This window comes from Ixodes scapularis, unplaced genomic scaffold (genome assembly GCF_016920785.2).
Source record: "Ixodes scapularis isolate PalLabHiFi unplaced genomic scaffold, ASM1692078v2 PGA_scaffold7__128_contigs__length_106722199, whole genome shotgun sequence".
Classification (NCBI taxonomy): Eukaryota; Metazoa; Arthropoda; class Arachnida; order Ixodida; family Ixodidae; genus Ixodes; species Ixodes scapularis.
The window spans coordinates 5354505-5381891 of record NW_024609882.1 but is presented as its reverse complement, the minus strand read 5'-3'; the positions used below and the strand labels follow the sequence as shown (position 1 = coordinate 5381891).

The 27387-nt window shown below is 47.9% G+C and overlaps 2 protein-coding genes across 3 annotated transcripts; one reads left to right on the top strand and one right to left on the bottom strand.

Annotated features, from left to right (window-relative positions):
* Positions 1 to 1151: 1151 nt before the first annotated feature.
* LOC120838000 (pyrroline-5-carboxylate reductase 3) lies at positions 1152 to 7653 on the bottom strand. The gene is made up of 6 exons (XM_040207716.3): positions 7466 to 7653; positions 6742 to 6803; positions 5819 to 5998; positions 4182 to 4394; positions 3346 to 3438; positions 1152 to 1450 (listed from the first exon to the last, which is right to left on the bottom strand). The coding sequence occupies exons 1-6, from the start codon at positions 7545 to 7547 to the stop codon at positions 1250 to 1252; spliced, it is 831 nt and encodes a 276-aa protein (XP_040063650.2). The 5' UTR covers positions 7548 to 7653; the 3' UTR covers positions 1152 to 1249.
* A 143-nt stretch (positions 7654 to 7796) lies between these two features.
* LOC120838001 (proteasomal ubiquitin receptor ADRM1-B) lies at positions 7797 to 21787 on the top strand. 2 transcript variants are annotated; one of them, XM_040207717.3, is made up of 9 exons: positions 7797 to 8131; positions 8283 to 8399; positions 12085 to 12292; positions 12898 to 12970; positions 15242 to 15510; positions 16636 to 16689; positions 17506 to 17675; positions 20888 to 20990; positions 21579 to 21787. In XM_040207717.3, the coding sequence occupies exons 1-9, from the start codon at positions 7928 to 7930 to the stop codon at positions 21680 to 21682; spliced, it is 1302 nt and encodes a 433-aa protein (XP_040063651.2). In that variant the 5' UTR covers positions 7797 to 7927; the 3' UTR covers positions 21683 to 21787. The 2 variants fall into 2 exon arrangements, with proteins under 2 accessions (XP_040063651.2, XP_040063653.2); XM_040207719.3 differs by having other exon boundaries at positions 7819 to 8131; positions 17506 to 17627.
* Positions 21788 to 27387: the final 5600 nt, after the last annotated feature.

The window sequence follows — 27387 nt, the reverse complement described above, 5'->3', positions numbered from 1 at the left end:
TGAGATGCGCTTCTGATACTGGACAAAATCAGAGTGTTCCGCATGAGAGAGAAAACACAAAGAACTGGATTTGTCACAAATCCAAACAAGCTCTGTCGGTGGGCAAACGATGCACCATAAAATACCGAGCTCGTGCACATGTTGCAATAGGTGGCTGTCCGCTACTTTTGAAGTGTTCGAAAAATGAGCAAAGGAAATCAAGTGCCCACCCCAGGGCCATGCAGCTAACTGAGATGCACCGTTGGATCAACCATTTCTCCAAGCACGCCAGTACGTAGCAGAGAAGCTTCTTGCACTGGTGAAATGCACTTATTAGGCACCCCCCTAGATTTTTTCTTTTGCTCCTAAGTGCCCCGCCCCAGTCCTTCCAGATTATCTGAAAATTTTTGGCAAGCGTTTGCTCGGTATTTTACGGTTTTCAATGCAGTGACATGGGCTCTCGGGTTAAATCCCTTCATGTCGAAGGAGAAGCTGTGCGCTTAGATTTATTTTCTGTCCACTGTATCGAAGGTTGTTTTTTTACGTAAGGAATCGGTAGATTTCCGCCTGCCACAGAAAAGGCAAGGCAGCCATTGCTACGATTGGCAGACACTGCCACCTTTGTTCACCTGCCACAGCCCACCAGCACCTGCTTGCAGCAGTCCTCCAGGTAGCACAGTTATTTGGGCCAAAATTTGGTCTTTGTCTGAGAATTTAGGGTCTTGGGAAGCTAGGGTGAGCCAAGCTCGACTTTCCTTGGCCAGTCTGGATTTCTTGTCCCTCCTTTGCCATACAAGTGCCAAAGTTAGGCTTCACTGCTGGTAGTTTGCTGTTATCTTGCATCTTTGGGCCTAAATTGCCAAACAAGTGCCAGAGTTAGGCATCCCTTGTGGTTGTTTGGTTTTTATGTGGCAACTTTGGGCCTGAATTGCCAAAACGAGCACCAGATTTCAGGCTTCACTGCTGCTTCTTCGATTCGTACGTAGCATCTGTGGCTCAAGTCTAACACTTTGGCGATTCTGTGGCAGGCCAAAGAAAAGCCATAGAAACACGAAAGGGAGTACGAAAGAACCGCCTAATTTGTGCCAAATTAGGCGGTTCTTTCGTGTGCTACCAGGGAGCTTTCCGTGAGAGACCCGCTCACGGACATTGGTTTGTACATCTCTGGCTCCTTGTGCAACCGCCATAATTTATTTCTGTGACACCACATTTGATCGGACTGTGTGTGGTTGACCTGTGACTCGCCGACGGGCTGATGGTGCGTGCCCGTTCAATCGCCCTTGGCTTCCAGCCGATGCGAGAGCTCCTGGGCCCTCTTGGTGGCGGCCTCCACTGCCTCGGCGAAGGCGCCCCGCGTGCTCCGGTTCTCCAGGCAGTGGACGCCGTAGATGGTCGTGCCGCCGGGAGAACACACATTGTCCTTGAGCTCTTCGGGGTGAAGCTTGCTCTCTAGGGCCAACTTGCCGGCACCCTGAGCATAGAGGGACGTCAGTCACCCAGCAGTCCCACAAAACGACCCGGGGGAAACTGCCGAGTATAGCCCCTGCCGGTGCTCTCTAGAGAAGACTGTTGTAGATTTGTCGCGTGTGCTAAGGACTGATATGGCAACAAAAAAAGGACGAAGGTGGTGCAAGCTGGTGGGCAGGGGTTTGTTTATGTACAGAAACAACCTGCAGCATTACAGCAGGGAAACAAAATAAACACATAATCACAATGGCAAAACACAATAAATACTGTTAAATAAAACACAATCTTTTGAATGTTCACAATTTAAGACTTCCAAAACAAAACGATGTGCAAATGATCTACAATGGCACTGTGGTTCTTGAAACTGCATGTTAAGGCATCTAAATTTAGTTGTGAAAGATGCCACAGTTTAAACTGTATATGAATGGTATGGTACTTTCTTTTTTATTTATTTTTTGCACTACTCTGCATATTTTTATTTGAAGTTTGAAAATCTCGGAAGTTCTAAAAGGGTACAGTGCGAATGATGATGAGAAAACTCAAAATTTCGATCGTTCTAACCGATTATTGCTGTATCTGGACTAGAAACTGATAATTTCCAGTCTAGAAACTGATCGTTATAATCGGTACATTCTTATATTGTATTGTTATAAGTGGGTTGCAGTGTACATATGCCACTGATAGCTTGCATTTCTTCCTAGAAAGGTAAAAGTTCTAGCTAGAGCACAGCTCAACTAGGTGCAACATTTTAACTTTAAGAGCAAGCTGACAAAAAAAACAAAAAAAACATTACCATAATACATAGAGCAAGAGTGTACCCAAGATTTGGATGTAATTGTGAAAAAACTGGGACATCGGTGCTGGCTAGGTCAAAGGGAAAAAATGCAGGAAGGTCACACAATAGGGTGGGCTTTGCCACTTTGCACTAGTGCAACCGTGTAAAGCTTCACTGCTTTAAACTGGTAAACTCTCCCCCTCCTCCCAAGATCAGCTGCGCCAAGAGGCATGCGGCCCCCTTTGTTCCCTGCGCGGTCGGACGGGTGTATTCAGTGCCCTTCTCGTGCGGGGCAGAGTACATCGGACAGACGGGCCGCTGCCTCAACGACCGCCTGCGCGAACATGAGAGAGAAATCGAAAAAAACGACGAAGACTCCCAACACCCTATGGTCCATCACCTCAAGGCTTGCGCTCCATGTGCCCCCGAGTTCCCGTCCGCGCGTGTTCTGGGGGCCAACAAGAACCGCTACGGGCGCGAGACCGTGGAGGCGTTCGCCATAAAAGAGGCGCCGAAGAACATTTCCTCGGCCTCATTGTCGCTGTCCGAGAGAGAGGTGACATTCCTGAGACCGGAGTTGACGGCCTTGGCGGGCCGGGCGAGCGCCCCTTGCTCCTGAGAGGGAAATCGGGATGCTTCCTTCCTTCCTCTCCTTTCCGCTGTCTCTGCGCTTTACTTTCCCCAGTTTTTCTCCCGGGTCCTTGTCTTGCCTTGCCCCCCCCCCCCCCCCCCCCCCCTCCGCCCTCCTTCCCCTTCCCCCTCCTTTTAACTTTCCCTCTCTTATAGTGGAGCTCCGAAGGCAAAGCGTCCGGCAATAAATTCATTTGTTTGTTGAAAGTTGAAAGATGTGTTGTCCCGTCCCCTGTTTTTACGTATATAACTCTTTCTAAACCTACAACTTCACTGCTTTGCGTCAGTGTGCTTGGAGAAGCTGCCAATGTGGTGAGCTTAGAAGTCCGGGATGGGCACTTGACACATCCTTTGCTTATTTTCCGAACATTCCAAACGTAACGGAATTTTCCGAACATTCCAAGAGTAACGGGAGGGCACAATTGTTGCGACATGGGCACATGCTCAATGTCTTACGGTAAATGGTCTTTCAAATAATGTTTTCATGTCCTTACCATCACCGTCTGAGCAGCAAGCTTTAGAGCTAGCTGCCGTGGCACACCCATCTTCACCGCGCCGTCGGCCATGCCTTGAATCACCAAGAACACCTGGCGGCAGAAGCACGCTGTTCAAACACTGGACCCTTTTCAGGTCGACGATGCGTAGAATTGGGAGGTGACAAGATCAGAAACCCTGAGGGAAAGAAATTGCAAGTGGGGCTTAACCCTCTGACGGTTAAGTCTTTTTCCCCAAAACGTTGCCCAATGGTCGGGTTTTGTTTCCAAAAGAATGATACAAAGAAAGAGTTAATGCACAGTTTTCTCTTTTTTTTTTTAAATTATTGACATTGCTTGCAACCTGTCCAGTTTTTAAATTTTAGGCATTGCATTGGAATATTCAACGTGATAAGTCTATGTCTTACTTCCATTTGGTTTTATTTTGGCATAACGTGCAACATTTGGGCGGTCTCGGACTCCGAACCGGAGGTACTTTACACTGCTTCTCCATTGGATGATGAGCTCTTGTCCTCCAAATGAAATTCTAAGAACTGTCCGAAATGTTATTCTTTCTGTCTTCTTTGTACAAAAACCAACACACTCCCCAGTTTAAAGCGTAAGCGTGATTTAGAACTAGCGCTACCGCTACCACCAGAGCAGCAGACTTGCAAAGTGACCATCTCATGTGTATCGCGGGGGGGCAGCGCCTAATTTCAAACCTATAAATAGCCCCAGCAAAGCGAAACACCGCGCAAATGCACCGTTTCTAGCTCGCCAAGGACGCAAACAAATGGAGGGTCGCCTCTCGCGTTGCGGGCAACGTGCGACAAGCAAGTGTGGGAGGGGGCACTAACGTAGGCCGGCCCGCAGCCGCTGAGCCCGCCCACGGCATCCATGAGGTTTTCGGGTACCTCCTCGCAAAGGCCCACGCTGCCGAGCAAGCACTTGACCGCCGCCACGTCTTCGGCGTCGGCACCCGGGCCACGGCAGAGTGCGCACACGCCCGCCTTCGCCGCCGTCGCCGTGTTGGGCATGCAGCGCACGATCCTGCAGTGGGCAGGCAGCACCTGGGGGCAGGTCGGGACGGCTCACGAAAGGCAACTTATCGCTGCACGGCTGCTGCAGTGTTTCGAAGCAGCGGCATGATAGACCCTTTCCGAGATTCAGTCGGGCCACTGATCACTATCGTCATCTGAGGAATGGCATGTGTGCCTGCTACTGGCGGCCTTCTGCTTACTGATCAAGGAAGAGGGTGAATATGTTCTGAAGTGGATGATGCGAGGCCTATACATTTGAAACGTTAGTACGACGTGACGTGGGAATTGATGATTTGCTGACTGCAGTGTGGCAGCCATTGTACAACGCCAAAAAGAATTTGGGCTTCGTTGCTGCAGAAAGGTTGCATATTGAGGCTTAAAGGGATGCTGAACCGAAATCTGAATTCCACAAAACACGGCAGCAAAAGCGTGCAACGGGATGCTACAAGCACTAAAACATTACTCATAAAACAATATCTCCAACGGATCACCATATTTTTCGAAAAAAGGAGGAGCATTTGACAGATATGTTTACGTCTTGTTTCTCCGAGAGGGAGAGAAAACGGCCTCAGGTCTTCTCCACCTCGCCGCCTTGAGGGGGCGAAGCGAAGAGAGGAGGAAACGAGATATCTTGACGTCACGCGCCTCGTCCAATCTCGACTTCTTTTTCCAAAAATACGGCCGTCCATTTGAGATATCGCCTTACGAGTAGTGTTGTAGAGATTGTAGCGTCCCGCCTACAGCTCCTGCATTGTTTTCTGAAATCCAAATTTCGGTTTACCATTTCTTTAAAGGAGAGATCCGGCAAGAGAATGATGGTCATCGGTTCTTACAAAATTTCCACCAGGTACTAAAATGAATGAATTTTGTTGTTTACGCATACACCTCCAAATTGCTCACTGCCGCTTTACCAGCTGCAACGAGCAGGGGCACTCGTGACGTCAAATGTTGTATCGGAGAGCAGACAACACTCCCTCCTCCACGGCATTGTGCGTTGCAGCGATAACTAGGGCCTGCGGATTTGCAAATTGCATCTGGTTGGCGGCATACGATAGAGGTGAGGGGTGGAGGGAATCGGTGATTGGCTGTGGGGTGCAAAACAGCACAAAGAAATGCCACAGTGACATCTTGGTTTCTGACCGAGACGTGTCTGAGACGCAAGCCTGTCTGAGCGATCTGACGCGAATACTGGATCCTAGCATTCGCGTTGTGCTAGAAAACAGTTCACACCGTGCTAGGAAATGAAGCCTTCCATGCTATTCTGCTTCAAAGCAGCATCCGGGTCCACATGTCGAAAGAACGCGAATGCAGCCTTTGGTAATTGGCACATTGTCCCATTGGATCACTAGCACAAGCCTGCTGCCAAAAAGTGCAGTCCGATTCTTCGTAAGGCTGTTACCAACATTTGGACTAGTTAAGTTAGTATGCCACATTTTAGGGTCATTCAGGCTTACTTTGGCAAGATGCGACGTCTTCACTGCAGCGGCAATGCTGATCACGAGGTGGCGGGAGGAGACGTGGGGTCCGATTTCTGCCGCCACCTGGTCCACAAAATGGGGCTTGACGCAGATAAAGATGATGCTGCACTTTCCAGCCACCTCGGCATTCTGGTTAGTGACGTTGATGCCTTTTTCCTGGACGAGACAGAGAGGGAGCAGCAGTGGGGTTCATCACATGCTGCTCCAGCGGGGTTCACAAGCAACAACCTTGACATGATCCAATGTCTCGGGCAAGGAGGTTAGAAGTACTAGGAGGGGGCACGTTACAATATTGGTGAAGCCTATAGTCATAAAAAGTTTAAACGATTTTGTGCCCAGCGTGATCGCAGATCTCTCTGGCGATTGGTGTGCGTGACATGTCACGTGTGAGATGGATGGTTGATTGTAGAAGGACTCCTTGCAGGCTTGCGCGCGCTCCGTCCGGTAGGTTTTATCAGGTCGAAGTCTAGACTGTGGTGTATTCTAGTACCCCATAGGTAGACAAAAGCTAGCTACGGTCACGTGATGTGGTCACGTTGGCATGGTAAGTGAGGAGAGTAAGGAGGAAAATGAGAAAGAGGCGAGGCGTCAAGGGAGCATGGCTTGTGGAGGCTACGCGGCCGACGTCATGCCCTCTCCTACCCTTCTATTCTCCACGGTCTCGGGTCTCTGAGACACTAGGGGGGTGGGGTCGGTCCAGCAGAGAGGCCAAAGGCCCATACCAGGTAGCCCGCAAACACCCGTCCCCCCCTCCCTCCCCCCACGCAAAAAAAAAAGGGGGAGGGGGTGGGAGAGTAATAACAACTACCACTATGTATACAGACAACAAGGATTATAGTAGTATTTCAGCATCAATAGTTAATGACGCTGATGTAGTTAATGCAAAAATGCTCACTAACCTTCAGCAGCCTCAGGTTTCTGTCCGACGGAGCGCTGGCCCAAACATGTCTGGCCTGCAAACCTACGTCAAATAAAGCTGCAGTCACTAATCACACATCGTACAAAGGACAAGGTGTTCGCTGCAAACAGGATGACATCATTAATACACGATGACATCACACAAGCTTATTCGAAGGATGTTTGCATCATGCGTATGTATGGTCCCAGCATGCTTGCAGGCAGTTCGGAAGTATGACGATAGGGTGTCACAAATGAAAATTTACACGCTCTTTTTTACCGCAAAAATAAACTAGGCGTCGCCGAACGCTCATTCTCCGCCCAAAGGTAGAGCTAGAGGTCACAATCAGATGCCAAAGTTTCAGCCCGATCCGATCACTTAATCAAAAGTTATAAGTGATTTTCTGAAATTTTCAATGGGAAAATGGCGGCCGACGGCGTTTTCAAACACATGGGGCTCTATGGCACCAGAAACCGAAAACGGGCGAAAATGGGCTCCATTTTCCCATTGAAATTTTCAGAAAATCACTCATAACTTTTGATTGAGTTATCGGATCGGGCTGAAACTTTGGCATCTGGTTGTGACCTCTAGCTCTATCTTTGGGCGGAGACTGAGCGTTCGGCGATGCCTAGTTTATTTTTGCGGTGAAAAAGAGCGTGTAAATTTTCTTTTGTGACACCCTGTACATGTATTTGGCAGAAACGAGTTTCCCGAAATTACATTACCCGCTTCCATAATGCCTGCAATGATGCTCTGAGCCATGTTTCCGGCGCCTATGAAGCCTACGTCTTCTATCTTCCGCGCCATGGCTCACCGACTTTTCGATGCCGAAACAAAACTGTAACCAAACGACCAAGCGATAGCAATTTCTTTCGCAAGGAGCAGACGATCAGTCAGTCGTACCATCAGAGGCTAGTTCCGTACACTACAATAATAATAAAAAAAACTGCGTGCTTTGTGAAACATTATACAACAAAAATAATAACATATTTATAACGCAAATTTTTCGTTTTTATAAAAGATTAAACTTTCAACAGCGATTGGTAGATACGAGAGTGCGGGTGCGATATTAATCCCGGCTGAAACTGAAACTGCCGCAACTCCCGAGCTTTCTGGTGCGGCGTTCGCCCGTTCGACTCCTACGTTTGCGTTGCCAAAGCTCAGAAATTGCACGGAGAAGACTGAAAATGACCCGCGGACTGTTGTTCGGCACCAGCTCTGGCAGCCAGAGCCACAGCAAGTACCTGGTCGAATTCCGAGCGGGCAAGATGACCCTGAAAGGCAAGATGGTCCACCCTGACAAGCGCAAGGGTACCGTGTACGTCCATCAAAGTGACGACTCACTCATGCACTTCTGCTGGAAAGATCGCACCAGTGGTGCTGTCGAGGATGTAAGTACTCGTTTCTTCGGTGGGTGTCTGGAAATAAGCGTAGAACGAGTCTACTTTTCTCTTTCGTGTGTTCGGGGTTCGGTGACGTTTTCCTAAGCCTACATACACACATCGGAGCGTTTTTAATGCCATGTTTTTTTTTCCACACTAGGATCTTATCATTTTCCCTGACGATGCCGAGTTCAAAAAGGTGGCCCAGTGCACGACGGGGAGGGTCTACGTTCTCAAGTTCAAGTCCTCGTCCCGGAGATGCTTTTACTGGATGCAGGTGACTGCGCGTCCAAAACTGCCGAGTCATCGCTCACTTACCTCGCTGCTAACCGCCATTCAGTGCTGGATGATGGATGTTAACGGCTGTAACTGTTATAACAGGCGATAGCTTGCGCCACCTAACCTTAAGAGCCAGGTAATTTACATCTTAGAAACCAGTGTGCCCTTCTTCCTTGCGTTGGCCTTTGTGGAGGCTCGTCAATGCCCGTTTCAAGGCAAATTCACACAATGCATCTTTTCAACGCGCCACAATTTAAGGAAACTGAGATTTCGCGAAATCGGCATGTTCACACGTGGAGTTTGACGTGCGAAAGGTTTGGCGAAATCCTCGCGAGTCAATACGTCACACTTACGAGAATTTCGCCAAACCTTGTCATCTGCCCCGGCAATGTCAAGCGTTTCACATCAAAATGATATGAAGCACGCACATTGTGAAGATTCAGTCTGTTTTATTAATACCACTCAATGAACTTCGTCAGATTCGGATCACTGAGTTCACTAGTCCTGCCAAACCCGGGAAAGGACGCGAACGTCAAAGAACAGGCGGATCATCTCAAAGCATTTCGGACATTTCTGCACTGCTGATAAAGAAAGTTATCCCCAGCCATCATGTTTATATGCGGTGCTTGCACTCGTCGCCCTTGTTGATGAATCTGCTCCGTGCCACCAACCCGTACTGCTAAAGCGCCGTTCACATACCTACAACCGAGTAGAACCAAGACTCATCGCCCGTACGCACCACTTCTTCGCTTGTTGCTCGCCATGTTTGCTTTTCTTTTTCCGGCTTTAGCTCGGATACGGAATCGGCCAAAAATCAATCTCCTCCAAAAGCTTGCTCCGCATCGAAGGTCAGACGTCGTAGCGAAGTCGAGCGGCCATTGGCAGCGTCCGGATCTCTCCTGGTGATTGACAGGCCTCGGTGAGGTTTCAGTGAAAAACTGCTCCAAAAGCGAGGAACACGCGCCACTTTTTTCGGAGGGGCGCCAGTTTTTCGGTCACGTTCCCGAAACCTAGTTTCGCGACACAAGATTCGACAACAAGATGCATAGTGTGAATAGACCTTAAGTGGCTCGATATCTCAGGCGAGGGAAGTTCAACAATGGCGGCTATAATCTGACGAGTTTATTTTGTTTTCTTGTTGACGATTTTTTTGGTAGTTCAGACAGTGCCCTGATTGGTCCTGGTGTGACCAGTTGGGATGCAGCAGGGGTCTGACCGACCAATCATGGCCCACGTAGGCGTTCATGTGAACAATTGGGGTACATCAGTGTCCTGGCTGGCCGTTCGGCGTGCAGATTGCCCACATTTTGCAGAAGGGAAAAAAATCTGCTGTTCCGCCAGCATCACATAGGAGATGCTGACGGTACTTCCACATATTTTTTGCTGGTTTCTTTAACATAGCTACGAAAAAGGCACTGTACAGTCTCCTGCAATATGAAAGACCCACTAGGAGCGCGTGGCCGAGACGGCGACTGGTGGGGGTGCTGTGCGCGCTCTGGGCTTTTCATTTCACCCCGAGGGGAGCACTCATTCGGGGCTTGACTAAAGTACAATGCGCGCTTATCAGTTTCTGGTTTTGGTATTTCAGTGGAGAGCAGTTGGTCAGTGACATGTCATGGCTATGTCCCACTAATGCCACAACAGGCCTGAGCCAAGGCGATTATTCTGACTGTTAAAGTGCGAGATCCTTTTAACAAACTACTTTCCGCGGTGCCGCGGCTCTTCAGAGCCGAATAAAGGCATTACATTACAAATGCACGCTTCAAAGCATTTTATCTTTTAAATATTGGACTCGGGATAACTCTAATCGTATATTTGGCACTGCCTGTGCTGACATTTTACACCAGAAGCTACTGATAAAAACAACAGTGATGTCTATGCTTGCTTTGAGCCTTTGTGACCATATCTGTGGGCATGACGCTGATGAAGCGCACTCTTCCGCTAAACCAAAACCAAAGGCTGTTAAGAGTGTTCAGGCTCAGCAGGCCCGGTTAAGCCTGAGTAACGCCCACTTCAGATGAGGCAACTTTCGCAGCAATTTCGGCGTTGCTGGCGGGTTGTTTCCTAGCTTTCCCTAGACCCAGGCACGTAGCCAGGATTTTGTTTCGGGGAGGGCCCGCCCATGACAAAATGCTGTTTGAGGGGGAGGGGGAGAGGAGGTTCCAGCAAAATGGAAGATTTTGGGGAGGGGGGGGCAGGCCCCATGGGCCTCCCCCCTGGCTACGTGCTTGCTAGACCGACACGAATTGCTGAAACCGGGTCCGGCTCAAAACAAGCGAACAGCTCGGAGCAACTTGAAGACGTTTGGAGCGGCAGCAGGCCAATCAGGGACGCAATGTTTTTATGTGATGCCTTGGACCGGTGATGGTGACAACTAAAGATTTAATTTGATGGTTTGAAATTGATTTTTTTTTTTTTTGGAAATAAGCCGTTTTAGAAAGATGAGTTAGTACTCTCAACACCATTGAAATGTATAAAAAATATGTTTATAGCATGAAACTATGTGTTTAAATAGTGCAAGAAAAATAAAATTGAATGATAATGATAGCAAATTGCAGCAATTGTTTGCTGCGTGTGAATGCGGGTGGTCCGTGTGTCTGGTGTTGAGTTCTCAAGTTGCCAAGAGAAATTACCTCGTCTGAAGTGGGTCTAAAGGCCCGTTGACACACTTGCGCTTGACTCCGACAGACTAAGACAACACCGGTTTTTAGGTTCTCGTGATGGCTTACGACCAGCTGCATTGCTGTGCATTCAGTCGTAATTTGTTCTAAGAGGCTTAAAAACCGCTCTTGTCTCAGTTGCTCGTAGTCAAACGCAAGCGTGTGAACGGGCCTTTAGACCCCTTGAAACGGAACGGAATCGCCCAGAGTGCAAGCATTGCCCCCGTCCGCCGTAGTCTTCGTCACGTGCGCCCAGTGGGTCTTTCATATTGCAGGAGACTGTAAATAGGAAAACACATTCAGAGTTTAGACAATCAGTTGTGGTGGGGCATAGAAGATTGTGTCCCAAAATGAGATCAACGAATATGCTCTCATCCGCGCAGTCATCTTAAAGCTGGACACAAGCTCTCGGTGTCCGACTGTCTGCTTGGAACAAGTCAAGTGGACAATAAAATGGTGCGAAAAAGACACTGGGACACGCACAGAAAGTACACAGACATTCGTCCCTGTGTCCCATCTTATTTTTCTTGTATCATGTACTGACCTTCTCAACTACCATAAAATACCGGAGAGTGCCCATCCCATTTTAACTGAAAACTGGATTAATCTAGTCCTGCTCTTGTCCGGTAAAATTGGGCGCTTAATGTATAATTTGCGTTTGCTAAGTGGGAAGGGTGCGGGAGGGACTTGTCCCAGTTTTCTTAAATTGCAACAGGGTATAGAGGGGCCTAGTTTATAACAGCCGTACGAAAATGCGTGTTTACCTGGTCTGTGGCCAAACAATTTGTCTGTACACCAACATGCTGTTTACAAACAAGCTTGCATTTGCCCATACTGGGTGTAGGCACCATGCGCGTGCTAAAACCAGGTTTCTCTCGAGACTAAGCGTGTGCGCAGTGCCGACAGCGGCGTCGCCACTCTCACACAGCGTCGGAGGGTCGAATCGGTGCGTTCATATTAACGAAGAAGGACCAGAAACGTCGAAGGAAGCACGACCGAAACCCCGTGGACGTCCGCACGCAGGAGCCCAAGAACGACAAGGACGAGGAGCTCGTGCGCAAGGTGAATGAGTTCCTGAACAACCCGCCCATGCCGGGGTCGTCCCGGGGCGGCGCTGGAGGGGCCGGGGGCTCCGGCACCAGCCTCCAGTCTGACCTGAACAACATCGGGGATGAGGAGCTGCAGAATCTGCTCAACAACATGAGCCAGCACCAGCTGGTGCAGCTGCTCGGTGAGGGCCCGGACCCCTGGGGATGCCGTCGGGTATTTGACTCGGGCAAACATGTGGGACGCACGCGCAGTTCGTATGCCACTGCAAAGTAGTCGTCACAACCGTCGGTCGTTGAAGGGAAAGAACTACATAATTCTGAAACGTCGCCCACTCCAATTTTTTTGTCGGACGTCACGCGACGTCTTACGGGAGCCTGAGCTCGCTTCGAGCATCCCCGGTGTCCTAAAAAGTGGTTCCTCGATTTCCCTTCGATGAAGACGTAGAAGCGTCACTCTGTCGCCAGCCGCAGCGGCGGTGATGAATGTGGCGTATTCTTTCCGAGCGTTCGTGAAGGCTGTGCAACCTTTCTCGCATCTCGAGGAATGGCACTGCTACTGACCCTGATTAAATACAGTACTCAAAGGGACGGAACAAAAAGATGAAATGCAGGACAAACACTCGCTGTTTTTCATAGTGTTCGACGATCACCAGCTTAGCACCTTGATACTAACTTGCCCACCGGCGATGCCAGAAAGGTGGCTGCCGACACACTCGAGGCACCTTTTCAGTTGCTATTGCTCAGTCGTGGTCCTTCAATTGACTGTTCCTTTTTTCGTATATTTTAGGCGGCATCGGGGGCATGAGCGGAGTAACCAACTTGAGTTCCCTTCTGGGCAGTAGCAGACCTTCGAGCCAGGGGTGAGTGTCTCCATTCCATAAGTGCATATATGCAGAATAGAAAAGTGGCAGTATGGTGTATGTCGGGACAGTTTTCATTGCCAGAGCACCACATAGCACACAATGCTATGAAAAAAAAAATATATATATATATATATTTACTGCAGTATTACTTTTCCCTCCCTCTGATTAAGGCTAAATAGGGTAAAGTGGGTGGGCACAGTTTGTCTGCAACTCGAAGCTGCTCTAGACAATACCATGAATAAAATGAAAAAAAAAAAAAAGCTAGAATAAAAAGAAGAGCTTTGTATATTCAATTGCCTTCTGAACTGTCAACAGAAAAATCTTTACTGTTGTCAAAACTTACACGGCCCACCCCGTTGCGTTAACCGGCCAAATCCAGGCAGCGCGTCTTTCTAGAAATGGGCTATGTTCCTGAGTTTTCTTTTTCAAGAAGCAAAGACTAGGTGTAAAACAGGAGCTGGGCCTCTTTGGAGGTCGGTCCATCTTTCTAGGTACTATGCCAGTCACAACTCCGGGCTATGTAACGAAAGTGTTCCTTTGTTGCACTTTCATTTGTCTGTACAATGTGCTCTGAGGGTTTGAAGTCAAAACAAAGGGAGTATTCACCTTGACAGATCTATCGCATCAAGGTGGACACTTCGGTCTAAGGAATACTAAACAAAATAAACTGCTTTGCAAACATACGTGGAATGCATGCTTCCAGTCGCCATATTGGATTTCGTCTACTTCGTCTTCCGCTTGGCACTCTGGTTTGTCTGTTGTCTTCTTTTTTTTCCCCTGACTGGTAGGGTTCTAATGCTCGTAGTATATTTCTAGTACAGTACACTCTCAATAATTCAAACTTCAGGAAGCCACGAATTTTGTTTGAATTATCAGAAATTCATCTAAATATGATGGAAGATAAAGTTATGATTTGCCGTGCACATGCAAAGCAGATATTTGATGATTTGTCCTACATAGGCCTACTGATCATAAGCACTAATGATCATAAACACAAATGTTTCATGTTGTGAAATGTATGACATATGCTTATTTATCTCTAAAAGATATGAAAGACGTTTACAATCCTCTGTAATGCGAAACTGGAGTGCAGCTTTCGAGGAGGAGGGGAGGGTGTGCCTTTCCTCCCCCTCTGTAACCTCCCTTCTCCTTGCCTCCCATTTAGCAGGAAATATAACGAAAATTTCCCGCTAATTTTAGTGGGAAATATAGCAGGTATATTTTCGCTAAAATTCCTGCTAAATTTAGCGGTAAGATTTTTGCTAAATCTCCCACTAAATTTAGCGGGAAATTTTTGCTAGGTTTTCTGCTTAATTTAGTAGGAATATTAGTGAAAATTCACTTGCTAAATTTAGCGAAAATTTACCTGCTAAATTAAGCAGAACAATTTTCCCACTAAATTTAGAGAAAAAATTTTCCCGCTATATTTAGCGGGTCAAGTTTCCCCGCTAAATTTAGCGGTAAAATTGATGACGCGCGACCTCAACACCAGTTCAGTTTCTCTGCTAAATTTAGCAGGTAAACCATGACATTGTATAATGCAACGTGCGCGATTAAGCTGACGCCGACGAACCCAGAAAGGGGTGCCTAAGAGCTGCGCTCTGAAACGTTTATTGTGGACCTTTTGGACAGCACATGACAACTCAAAACAAAATTAAGTTCGTTCATCAGGCCAACAAGTTGTCTTTTGTGGACTACTAAGCAGGGGACCCATGACCGATGAAAAAGGGCACTGCACGTTAGTTTTAATAACTTTGCATGGACGCTGTGATGGTGGACGTTGCTATGGAAATTTCCGCTGAAGTTGCTATGGAAATTTCCGCGTGGTGCCCGTTTTCGTAGCTCGTGTGTGCCCTGCTTGAGCCACGTTGAGTGCGCTTCTCACCGGGCACCAGTGCACTGAGGAGAAGCAGCACCTGTGGAAGCAAGCTCCACAAGTGTTGCTTCTCTGCAGTGCACCGGTGTTCGGAAAGAAGCGCACTCAATGGGGGCCGCAGAGAGAAAAAGTATGAATTACACAAAACTTACCGTTCTAATTAAGCGGCTTATGAATACATTAAAAACATTGTGGAACAGCCAAAATTTTGAAATTTGCTTTAATTAACCAGAAGTATGAAATATCCGAGTTTGAATTACTGCAAGCCTACTGTATTGTTCGTATCAGTGGCATAGGCATAGGGGAAAGTTAAAAAGTCAACCCCCCCCCCACACAAAAAAAAAGAAATTGCGCTGGTTTTGCATCTGAGAGCGCTATTGCAATCCGTTCAGTGCCGGATCCGCGAGCGCTGCCGCCAATTCCTCCGACACGGCTTCGGCCGCGGCCGCTCCCGCTACCCCGGCCACCACCGCGAGCACCGCCACGACGGGCAACACGTCGACAACTTTGGGTGCCGCTGAGACTGCCACCACCACCACCACCACCACGACAGCGGCGGCAGCAGCTTCCGCAACGACCACTCCGGCGGCCGGCAGCAGTGCCGCGAGCAGTGCCGCCATCCAGCTGAGCGACCTGCAGAACATCCTCTCCGGAATTAAGGGTGAGGTGGAGGTCTCTGACTGGCAGGGTTGCCAGGTGGGGCTATAAATAGCCAAGTTGGGCTACCTTGTTATTGTAGTTGGCTTGAAAATCTGGTGTTTGGCTCTTTGGCTATTATTGGGCAATATCATATTAAACTTCCAAAATGAGCCATTTTGGACAGATGTAGGAAAAGTGGAAAGTTGATTCAAGAGACCAGGTAAACAAATTATCCGATTAACAAGTTGGATATTGTATAAATATGCCCTCAGTGGTTTGGGTCGGGGAGTATTTATCTAGGGTTTCCTCCATGTTCTTGTTGTTTTTTAGAAAGCCACAGTCTCTAATAAATTAACCTTGTTTAACTTGCATTAAAGAGAAGCTACGGAGCTTCTTGAAAAAAATGAGTTAGAAGTGAATTCTAGTGTATTTTTACCTTATGAACCCGAATACCCAAACCATTTGCTGCGTAAGAATTGTTAAACGCGAAAGACAGTCGCTGTCCGTGACGTCATCGACGGATCTTTTGGCTGCCCAAGACTAGGGAGGCGGGGCTTCAGCCCTATTTTGAAATTGCTCTTATAGCTCTCCGGTGCGTCGAAATGAAATATAATTGTGATATCTGTTATTCTAACGGCCAAATGAACACAATTCGAGTGTTTTTTTCTCAAATGCAGAACCGCCCCATCTTCCCTTTAATAGCTTGTACCCCTTTTTTTTAAATTTTTATTTGTCTTTTCTTATAAGGGGGGGGGGGGGGGGTGTAGAAGTGGGGGTTACCCAGTATCCGGGTTTTAGGTAAAGGTCTCTCATCGGGTACCCTCCTTGGGTAAAATTAAATTCTTCACATGTCACGGGTCGAGGGGTTGGCGCTTGCAGTTGGCAACATTGTAGGAATTATTTCCCCATAAAAGAATCTGTTTTGAATGTAAACTTGCATCTGTGTCCACACAAATGTTTAAAATATATTGTATGAAGTTGTATGTTTTTTTGGCTATTATTGTAGATTGACATGTGGCCCTTTTTGCGCTACATCTCATCGAAACTCGGCGGGTTAAATCTGCGTGCGCCTGGCAACCCTGTAATAGTTGAGGGGGGGTTGCTGTCGTCCCGTCTGTCTCACCTTGCGTTTGGGCGTCCCGTGCAGTTCCACCGTCGGAGCAACCCATTGGAGATGCCGCCAAGGAGCCCTCAGTCAATGGTACCTTCTTTTTTCTTTCATGCGCCTTAGCTTTCTCTTTTCGATATACGCCTTAGGTATGCGAATTGGAAGTCGACGAAAACGGCAAAGCGTGCAAGGTTCTTTGTGGCGAAACGGTGGTGTTTGCTGAGCAGTCGGCACGCAAATAAATGTAACTCGTTTAAAGAAGTGACCATCGTAGTGGTGCTTCTGTGGCGTCATCTATAAGAAAACCTAATTAGAAGAAAACTTGTAAAAAAGTTTTGTGAAGTGCAGATTGTTGGGCGAGTTAATACTGGGTATTCGAAAACACGGTAGCGCTAGGTTGCAACTGTTGGCCTCTGTTCAGTGTGCGTTCTGTTCTTGCCAGACGTAAGGACAAGACCGTAAGAGAGATAATCGAGGCAGACGCGATCAAAGAATGTTGCCTCCATAGACCCGATAGGTAAGGAGGTAGCGTTCTTGCGAGTGGAGGCAGGACCTGGGATTAGCCGAGGGTGCGACGATCACGGTGTATATATTTTTCCCAATTTACCACGATTAAACAGTTGAAGTCGGCACTTTGTGTTGTCCAATCGCCTAGTTCGTTCTCGTCTCAAGCGCTACCATGTTTTTGAAGGTGCTCATACATAACAAATCTTCAGCGTGGGTTACTACATGTATGTACCAGTCCACTTACAACCAACTCGCGATACAACAGACATGTTGAGAAAAAAACTGTGTGTTGCAACAGACACTCAAAGAAAAGACTGCAAGCACTCTTGAGGGCCTAGTCCTCAAGTCTGGAGAAAGCCTGGCAAAGTGGCGCGCGACCCCTGCAACGCCTCTCCCTTGCAGTGGACCTGTCTGCGGCCATCAGTTCGGAGGCGGTGCTCCAACCGCTGCTGAACAACCGGGAGCTGATGGCCCGCGTGGAAGCCCTCCTCCCGTCTGCCACCGAGTCGAGCTCGCGACCAGACGTAAGCGAACAGCTCAAGGACACCGTCAAATCCCCGCAGTTCCAGCAGGTACTACTGGCCGGTCCCCCTCCCCTGCCCTCCCACCCCGACCTTTGCACGCCCCCCCTTGGCTCACTTCCGCACTCTGAGAAGCGGCTTTGTCGTTCTTACGGCCGAGCGTCAGTTTACCGTTTTAGAAATAACTGGTGCCACCTGGCAAGAAACGGGGTTTGAGGATTCTGAGGACGAAACAATGCAAGCATTAGGAAGGAGGGGGAAGAAGCGTCTTAAAACGAACTTCGGGCCAAAAGGATAGGCCACAATAGGAACAAAATTGACCTTGAGAGAGCCTAATCTTGGTCATTGCAGCTCAATAGAGACAGCAGGATCTAGCTTTGTCTATTGTGTAAACACGCGCTCAAGCGAGTGCCTGTTCACGTATTTTTGCACCAGAACCTCCTGAATGGTGATTTCCTAAAATGGTCCCTTTGGAAATGCAAAGTACATCCATTGAGCCTTTCTTTTTCTTTTCTTAAAGCATATGCTACTGAGCTTTTATTTTGGAAATTATGCTAGCACTAACCGTGCCTCTGTCTGAATCTAAACTCTCGGGAATGGGGCCTGGATTTGCAATCTCAAAGTCCGTGGAACGCTCTAAACTGTGCTACTATACCCTGGTGCAGGATAAGAAAGGCAGTACAAGCATCTCCCATAAAGCCTTCCACTTTAACAGAACGAACGCTGGTGAGGAGGCGAGTGCACTCGCCTCTTCTCGGGCAGTCGCAGAACTAGTGAAAACGGTTTGGCTCCTCAAATGTCCATACAAGATACTCCGTGTTTGTACGATTCTAGCGCACACTTTTTTTTTACCAAAAGCGGTGCCCAAAACTACAAACGAAACCAAAAACCGATACTCAAGAAAAACGCAACTCGGTATAAGGTGACTAGCCCCATGGCCATCGTGACCGTTTGTTTACGTTCACCATTTTGGTATCCGTACCACGCGCATTCTCTCGTGCCAGCGGCCACACACATTTAAACGAAAGGCCATCACACTGGCGGAAAAAGATAATGGAGCAGCACTGCGTGGCCTCACAGTCCCAGCCATCGACGAGCTCGTAAAGTGTCGTTTGAAAGACGACCCAGCCAGAGGCGACGGCCGCGCACTTAGTACATGCGCTAAAAGCGTGGTACTTAAAATGCTTTAGACGAAAGTTAGTATTACCTCTGTGGACAGCAAAGAACCATGGTCGGACCCTGACAACGGCGACTAGTGCACGGCATTCATTTTTCTGTTGGCGTGCATTTCATAAAATCTGTTCTATGGCGATATGTGTTCAATCTTTATTATTTTACCTGCGCGATAGAATCGGCAGCAGTTTACTTTTTGATTATCTGGAAGCTAAATCTGCCTGCATGTTTGAATTGGGGGTGCGGCAGAATCGTGCAAACACGGTATATGGATGTTTGGTTTTTGTTTACCAAAATGCATAGACGTTTTGCAGCAGCCCTGCACGGGTGCCGCCACAACCGACCTTCAGTTTTTGTTCCCTCTTATTCCGCTTGCTTCACTTGATCATTAGCATAGCATGGCAGGTAATTGTCATTTTAGATTCTATTTTGTCCTTCTCCCCAGCATTGGCCTTTGTGGAGGCTCGTCAGTGCCCGCTTTAGTGGCTTGGTATCCGAGTAAGAATAAAATAGAATTGTTTATTTCAGACATACATGTGTCATAAATATGTCATACATATGTCTAGGACGAGAGAAGGTCAGCAGGGGTGGCTGTAATTTGGCACGTGCGTAGAGTGTCTACACGTTTCGAATGTAGAAAGCATAGTTTAGTTCTATAACAGCCAAACTTTGTGCAACGTATGACTACCGTGGAATACCATGCATCCGCCTAATTTACACTAAAAATCCGAAAAAATGTGCACAGTACATATACCATATTTTCCGGACTGTAAGTCGCACCCTTGTATAAGTCGCACATCCGTTTATTGAGCCGTTTTCGTGGAAACGTTGGTATATAAGTCTCAGCTTTGTATAAGTCGCACCTCTTTGCACGGTTCACGCTATGAGTCCCACAATCAAGAGATTGCACGTACTGTTTGACGCACATTTCAACTTGCGAGAAATGCCCATAGTACGGTGCTGTCTGGCAAGGGCAGTCGAGTGTTTCGCAGCAAAAGGACGTAATGAACAAAATGGAAGGGTAGTCGGCTTTATTCGAGGAAACGCATGCCGAGCGAACGAAAGTTTGAGGAGCCAGACACTTGCGAACCAAGCTTTGGAGCGTAGGTGTAGCCTAAGCCAAGTCCCGGAGACGACGCGAGCGGCGACGCGCAGGCAGAAAGATAAACATTGACATACTTTTTTTTTGGTACCTCTAAAAGTCTGGCTAGCCACAATCCTTCCTTTTAGATGTAGCAACACGGCTGGAGCACGGCACAAAAAAACTGCTCATCACACGGAAACTAAGAAAGAAGTGAGAAAATATTCTGCTATGGTGTGTATACCAGCCACTTACTTCTCAGTGTTACTGGACTGAAGCAAAAGAATACAAAACCATGGCTTAAATTGGGAACATCAATAACATGCTGTAAAAGGTTTAATTTCTCACTGTCTTGCCTATCCACATTGAGGCACTTCGGGGGAACCATAAAATTAAAATATCTTGCATTCCAAGTGAAAATAGTGTGGCGACAGCCGTGCCTCCTAGAGGGGGAAACACCACCTATGGCTACATAGTTATGGTGCTCTACAAAAGCTAGCACGTGGTGTATAAAAAAAAAGGCATCACACGTCGAAAAAGAAATCTTATACAAGTCGCACCAAAAAAAATGTTTGGAAAAAAACCGTGACTTATACACTGGAAAATATGGTATGTAAAATTGATGACCTCACATGTGCGCATCCCCTATTTTTTCACGATTACCTTCCAATTTTGAGTGGGCACTTGCTCAGTATTTTGTAATATGCTCAGAATGTGCTATTTTTTTTTTTTTTCTAAGTTACAACGAGCATAGTTTCGAAATTATTACCAACTGACTTGTGAGGTCTTGCACGTTTGTGTGTTAGTAATATCCGTTTGGTGTCCTGCCAGCAAAGAGGAAGGGCAATGGTGCTATTTTTAGAAGATCCAGTGACTTTCACTGGATCGTGAAAATAGCACCATTGCCTTTTCTTTTTGCTAGCAGGACACAAACAAGCGTGTGTGTGTGCTAGGGAGTGTGTACACCAGCCTTTAGCCTTTCCAACCGGCCCGGGCACCGTGCACGCAGGCCCTGAGCCTGTTCAGCGCGGCGCTCCAGTCCGGGCAGCTGGGCCCGCTGATGCAGCAGTTCGGCATGGAGCCCCAAGTAGTGAGCGCCGCCACGTCGGGAGGTGGGTACCGACAGCCGCCGGACGGGTCATGCCGTGGAACGAGTCTCCGACCGCCGCATTTACCGTGTCCTAAGAGGAGGCCCCTCGATCTCCGCCCGACGACTACGTCGAGGCGTCAAGCTGTCGTCGGTCCCGTTGTAGCTGCGGCGGTGGGTGTAGCAGACGCCCGTTCCACTGCAGCTGCTGTACGTCTCTCTCCAGCGCGGAAGTCCGCCAAAGCTTTGGCAGCCGGGAGTTGGAACTCCGCAACAACGGCGACGCTTGGATTCTCCGATACTTTTTACCAGTACTTCTAGCACTAACTTTGGGGTCGCAACGTCCGACGGCGTAATACTCCGGCTTCTGCGACGTCATTTGTTGCCGCGTCGGGACCAATTCCAGGTAGCATGCTAGTGTCGTGAGACTCGGTTAATCTTCGTGCACTCATTGACTTTCGGGAGACCAAAAGAGACCAAAACACGAGAGCCAATCGGATCAGTATCTTAGTGCCTGCTTGTATTTTCAATCGACATCTTGCAAGGTCGATCCATCCAATCAGTCGGGTACGATGGACAGACCTGTGATAGCGGCATCTTTGCTCGTCCGCAGATATGGAGGCCTTTGTGAAAGCGCTCCAGTCGTCCAAGGTCTCTCTGGAAGACAAGGGACAGAAGAAGGACGATGCCGGGGACGAAGACATGGGCCTCGACTGAGTCCCAGCACGGATGCACCGCTTACTCGCGACACCCCCCTCCGAAGTTGACGAAAGATTGGAACTAATGCTGCAGCGAATAAATTCCGAGCAGTTTTCAGCTTCATCCAACGTGATCTGTCGGGTTTCTGCAATGCGGAATGGTGCTGGCTTCACCTTTCCGCCCGTCTGCAGACGTCCCACAAACGTCTCCAGTCGAATGTCCTGGGAACATCGGCGACTTGGAAGCCATCGCGGTACGAGAGGGCTTGAATTTGACATGTTGTTAGGTTGCAGTCGGGCAGGAAGGTGAAGCCTTCACGCCCTACTGCTTATTGTCTTTTCACATGTTCTTGCTCATTGTTGTTTCATGTGGGGCACATTCAGGGCTGTAAAAGTTACTCCAAACAATGTACCTCGGACAGTGGCAGTTGTTTCCGCTGAAATGTACTGGAGGTATGTGTCTGGACATTCTAGAATTTACCCGACAGAGTTACGTGGGTGTAGGACAGCATGGGGGTGGAAAAGAGATGCACCTGAGCGGCGGAGTTGTTTTGACACCTCTCTCACAGTGGCTTGGGATCTTCAGACTTGGGAAGGGAGGCCTTAGACTCCTGGTTGCTTGTAATCTAGAACCCTCTTGTGCTGGTGTGAACCTTTTCTTGTTTTGCTGGAGATTACAAAATGGTGCCTTGTATTCCATGTTACTGCAAAGAGAGGCTTGAAAGGGCAAGCTTCTGTTGCACGACCGAGCACGCAAGATACACACCCTCCAAGACTTTGACCTCATGCCTGTGGCCTTTGCTGTGTTCCAGCCTCCAAGCCAAGGTATCCGAGATTGCCGTATGGAGCACCTCGACGGAAACTAATTCCGGTCTTTACCACAATGCTCGAGATGGTTGGATTTCGCAGCCCATAGTTGTAAGTTGACTAGGTGGCGCAAGCTAGCACCCCACTTCATTGCATGAGGGAGGGATGGTTCTGTCAAATCTACAAGGTGCTGTGAGCAGCACAGAAATAGCGTCGTAGCGTTCTTAAGATTCCTATTGCGCAGCGGAGCGATAAGAGGACGAGAGTAACTCCCGATGGTTGCAAGTAAACCTGTGCGCCGGTCAGAAATCGCCGGCGGCGGCGCGCCGGTGTTTGTACCTCCGGCGGCGGGCCGGTGTTTGTACCTCCGGCGGCGGCGTGTTGACGGCGCGGGGATCAATCAACGGACCGGCGGCGGCGTGGCTGGCGTGGCGGGGAAGAGAGAAGGGAGGGGGGGGTGTAAATTAGAGAGTGAGGAGGAGAGAGAAAGGAGTCGTTTGAATTTGGAAAACAACATGCAAATACCATAAAAAAGAACACACTTTTTATTTTATTTTTTTCTGTGAAGAGTGCGTCCGTTAGAAGAATGAGAAGAATCAGGTACTTCGGCGTCTTGTTTATTCTCGTTTGTAAGAAAATATGTCGCCGGCTGGCAGCCGCGGCGCAAGATTCCCGCAAGATGATGACCGACGACAACAGGTATTTTATCACCGCGTTCCACCTCACCATGCGCTTGTCGCACGCCCCGTGCCTAACAAGTACTCTGATTCGATACCCCGCAAGCAGTCATCACCGACAACGACAGGAACCTCTCGTTCGGCGAAGCTAACGGCTTTGTCGAACGCGCCAACAGAAAAATCCTTCCATGTCTGCGCGAAAGAACGTCAACGGCGACATCGACCATTGGAGCGATTATCTCCAGGCAACCAGCTTTCAAGTGAACCAGCAGCCGTACGCCGGACTCCAGACATCACCGTTCGAACTCCTGTTCAACTTTGTCCCACGTCGACCAATGGAAGTTTCCCCGCAGGTCGGCGACGTCCGTGCGAACTGCGACTGCAAACGCGAACCTCGCTTACCTTCAAGCCATGAAGCGTTCCTACGATGCAAAATATCGACCAGCTCCATACAGGGTCAGGGACAGGGTATATGGTACAGGAACGGCGTTCCTTCCTCGAAACTTGGCTTTTCCACGCGAATATAGCTCTTTTGTATTAAATTGTTTCACAAAGATTTCATTAAATCGTTTTGCGGTCCACAAGACCGTTCATTCCGTTAAAACACTTTAAAAACACAGGCGAGCTGGTGAAGAACTTCCATAGTAACGGGAGACACGAAACGATAAAAATAACGCACAAGACAACAAGTCTCAAATACAGCTTTTATACCCGTTTTCACGTCAGGAACTCTAGTAAAAAGAGTCCGACTCCTTGCGAACCATTACTAATTTCCACCTTTATGTGCAGAATTAAGGTAGCTGGATTCTACTATATATATGTTATCAAGACGTACACGTTCCAGCGCCAAAATCATCGCTTTTTTCTCCGACAACCAAATCTCCTAAGACTTTGCGTCGAGTATACGAACATCTTTGTTTCATGTATGTGCTCTCCCCCTCTGTAATGCCTTCGGGCCCTGAGGGTACTTTAATAAATAAATAAATAAACGCTCAAAACTTTTTTTCTTGAAAAAACGGGTATAGTTTATTTGAACAAGGAACGCTCTTATATATACGTCAAGGCCCTCACCACCAAAAAAGAACTCTTTAAAAAAAAGGGTATCACTATACACCCTTTTGTCCCACATAACGTACCCCAAAACTTTAGTTTGACGCACAGCGCACAGAGGGCCACAGATTTTACAAGGGGCTTGATAACGACGCGATATAAGTGATTAAATAGCTAAAGTACGTACCAAAGACCACAGAAAGAAAAGACTGATGTTTCGCAGCAGGGCCAAGAAAACCCCGATTATTATTATTATTTTTTTTTCCTGTACTCTCGTGAAAGTTAGTACTGTCAGATCGACGTCTGAAGTTTTGGGGTGTCTTATATAGGACAGGGTGTAAGAATACACCCCTTTTCTTTAGAAAAAGTAGGTCACTGAAAGCCGGACATTCAGGCAGATCCAAATGATTCGTGGTCACACCAACCTGCCACCCAGACGACCCCGCTTGATGACCAACCAGCCATATATGCGATAACAGGCAACTCCATCAGAACCCTTACTAATATGATACACGCGTGACGAGATGTCCCTACAGCGTGCAATTCGCTTAAAAAGTGTCGATGAAACGATCGTGTCGACAAAACGTGTGTCTGTGAAACGTGTGCCCATGAAATCAAACGAGTTTCGACGAAATGAGAGGGTCCCGTACACCACTCCTGCCTGAGAAGTTACATCTGGGTTTTTATGTTGTTGTTTTTTTCTGGCGCCCCTGGAGACCACCAGAAAGGGGGTTGACCTTTCTAATTTGTGCTGAGCTTTGAAAACTAAATTTACACCGAACCTATCCGCCACTGATATAAAGTTATGAGAGATTCCATGGTAGTAAGGCACACACACAACATTCTTCACAACCGGTTTTTCCACAGGAGCCGGATTAAACCTTCAGCACCTTGAGCACAACTGTAACAATTACATCATGGTGACGGCCCGCGCTTCCAAAGGACGCATCTTTTGCAATTCAACTGCCTCACCAACCCAAAACATACGGGATTCTTTACAAGCGTTATCCATCGCAGACGCAATTACACCATGCACTCTTAACTATTTTGAAGTGACAGCTCTCAGCTGCCAACAGAGGCTTGGCTGATTCATTGCCGTACGTCCAGCACAGGCCCTTTTCCGTGTGCAACAGTAGGTCTATAAGTACCTAATTCGACTGTTGCGATGGCAGGGCTGTGCGGTCCAATCGACAAGGACCGCACAACCGTGTCAACGTGTACATAAGTCTCGTTTAAAAAAAAAAAAAAAATCTCGGACAACACTGGAGCAATTTACGACCCGATACACACACCCTGTTTTTGAATAAAAAGAGAACCATCAAAGTCTACGGCAGTGGACTCTAAATGAAACTCCAGAATGCTGATAAAACTATCTACATCAATCCCATTGGCAGACTGCAACTTCACTAGATTATCATCGCACGACCTCCTGATTCTTATTAACAGCTCCGACTCAGAGCCTTTTATACTGGGAGAGTTCGGCGGTTCTTTGATCCAGCCGCCAGTCTGGCAGCACTGATCAAACAGTCTGGCAACTGTGCGCATCCGCCATGATGTGCCTTGCCGTCTAGCTTGATTGCACCTTTGCATTTAATTGCATTATAATTATAACCTTAAATTGCAAGCTTCACCCTTATTGGTGCAAGGCTGGTGGCGGCTGATAAAACCCGTTTGCCCTACTGACTCGAGCCGGCAGTCGGCTCACTAGAGTCCATGGAGCGAGAGACGACGATGAAAATAATCGTTCTGCGCTGCGCTCTGCCAGACGTTAGAAGAAAAAGAAATGGGGGGCTGCACTGCCGTTGGGTGCTCGAACAACGCGAAAAAGGGGTTCAGGATGTACCGGTTCCCGCAAGGAAAAGAAAACCGCGCAAGGCACAAGATCTGGGAAACCAAACCAAGAAGGGCTGACTGGAAGCCGAGTTCTCGATTGTGCGAGGTAAGCTTATGATTAACGTATGATTAACGTAACAAAATGCTTGATTTTTCGACTTTCTCCTTACGCCAACAAAAGCGCAAACGGCAAAAGCTACACGCGTATACATCGCATGTCAATGGGGACCCACTCGCCGGGAGGCACATCATGGCGGAAGCGGCGCCCGCTGAGTCCGCTAAACCTAGCGGGCCGTAAGCCCCTCCCACCCGCCGAACTCTCCCAGTATAAAAGGCTCTGCTCCGACTAACATAAGTCCTTGATGTCTACAGTTGTCACATCGCACCTTCTCCCATGATGCGGATTCATTATTTCAATCAATTGCTCAGAGTTTTTCAGTGACAATGGGCTGTTGCTCCACTCCTGTCAGGCATTCCTAGATAAAAAACCGACAACACATTCTGCCAAGCTCAATTTTCGTTCACAACCATTTGAACAATTACACCAGGATGGGATTGTTACAGTTGTGCTCAAGGTGTAAGGAACGTACGTTTAATCCGGCTCCTGTGGAAAAAAAAACAAAAAAAAAAAAAAAAAAAAAAAACGGTTGTAAGGAACGTTGTGTGTGTGTGCCTAGCGAGAACAGTGGAAGAAGCAAATAATGGTTTGCACCTGCAGTCATGCGTGGTTTCAATTGACTTTGCAGAAAAAGAGATAGTGATTTTGCGGTCCGCGGCGGGGCCACAGATTGGTTGCGATGTGGTGCGGTGACGCAGTGTATATCTACGCTGAGGCGCTTGGATTAAATCAGTTGAAAGTAAGCGTTCTGTGGTGTTCTTCCTCTGTCTATGTCTTAAAGCGCAATCATGTTTTCTCACGCACAATAGCAACTCGCCCAACAATCAGCAATGGCAAGAGAGTTCTGAGGGAGACCATGCGTATTTTGACCTTTGGTAATTGAGTAAGCACACCGTCCTTGGCATTGGACAGTGATATGAAGCGTTTTTTGTGTCTGTTTTCTAAGAATTGTAAGGGTTGTGCTGGAGCTGGAGTTGCCTGTTATCGCATGTGGCTGGTCAGCCCTCAAGCGAGGTCATCAGGGTGGCTGGTTGGTGTGAATCATTTAGATATGTCTGAATCATGAATCATATGGGTTCTGTCTGGGTGTCCGGCTCTCGGTGACCTAGTGAAGGGGAGGTGTTTCTTTTTTGGTGGTGAGGGTTTTGAGACATATGTAACAACGTTCGTTGTTCAAATAAACTACAAACGGTGTTTGAGACTTGTTGTTTTGTCCGTTTTTTTATCGTTCTGTCTCCG

Coding starts and splice junctions, on each gene's coding strand:
- LOC120838000 (XM_040207716.3), bottom strand. CDS start 7,547: ATGGCGCGGAAGATAGAAGACGTAGGCTTCATAGGCGCCGGAAACATG. Junction 5,999..6,741: donor GAAACCTGAGGCTGCTGAAG/GTTAGTGAGCAT, acceptor TGTCTCGTCCAG/GAAAAAGGCATCAACGTCAC. Junction 1,451..3,345: donor TTGCTGCTCAGACGGTGATG/GTAAGGACATGA, acceptor CTCTATGCTCAG/GGTGCCGGCAAGTTGGCCCT.
- LOC120838001 (XM_040207717.3), top strand. CDS start 7,928: ATGACCCGCGGACTGTTGTTCGGCACCAGCTCTGGCAGCCAGAGCCAC. Junction 8,132..8,282: donor CCAGTGGTGCTGTCGAGGAT/GTAAGTACTCGT, acceptor TTTCCACACTAG/GATCTTATCATTTTCCCTGA. Junction 12,293..12,897: donor CCAGCTGGTGCAGCTGCTCG/GTGAGGGCCCGG, acceptor CGTATATTTTAG/GCGGCATCGGGGGCATGAGC.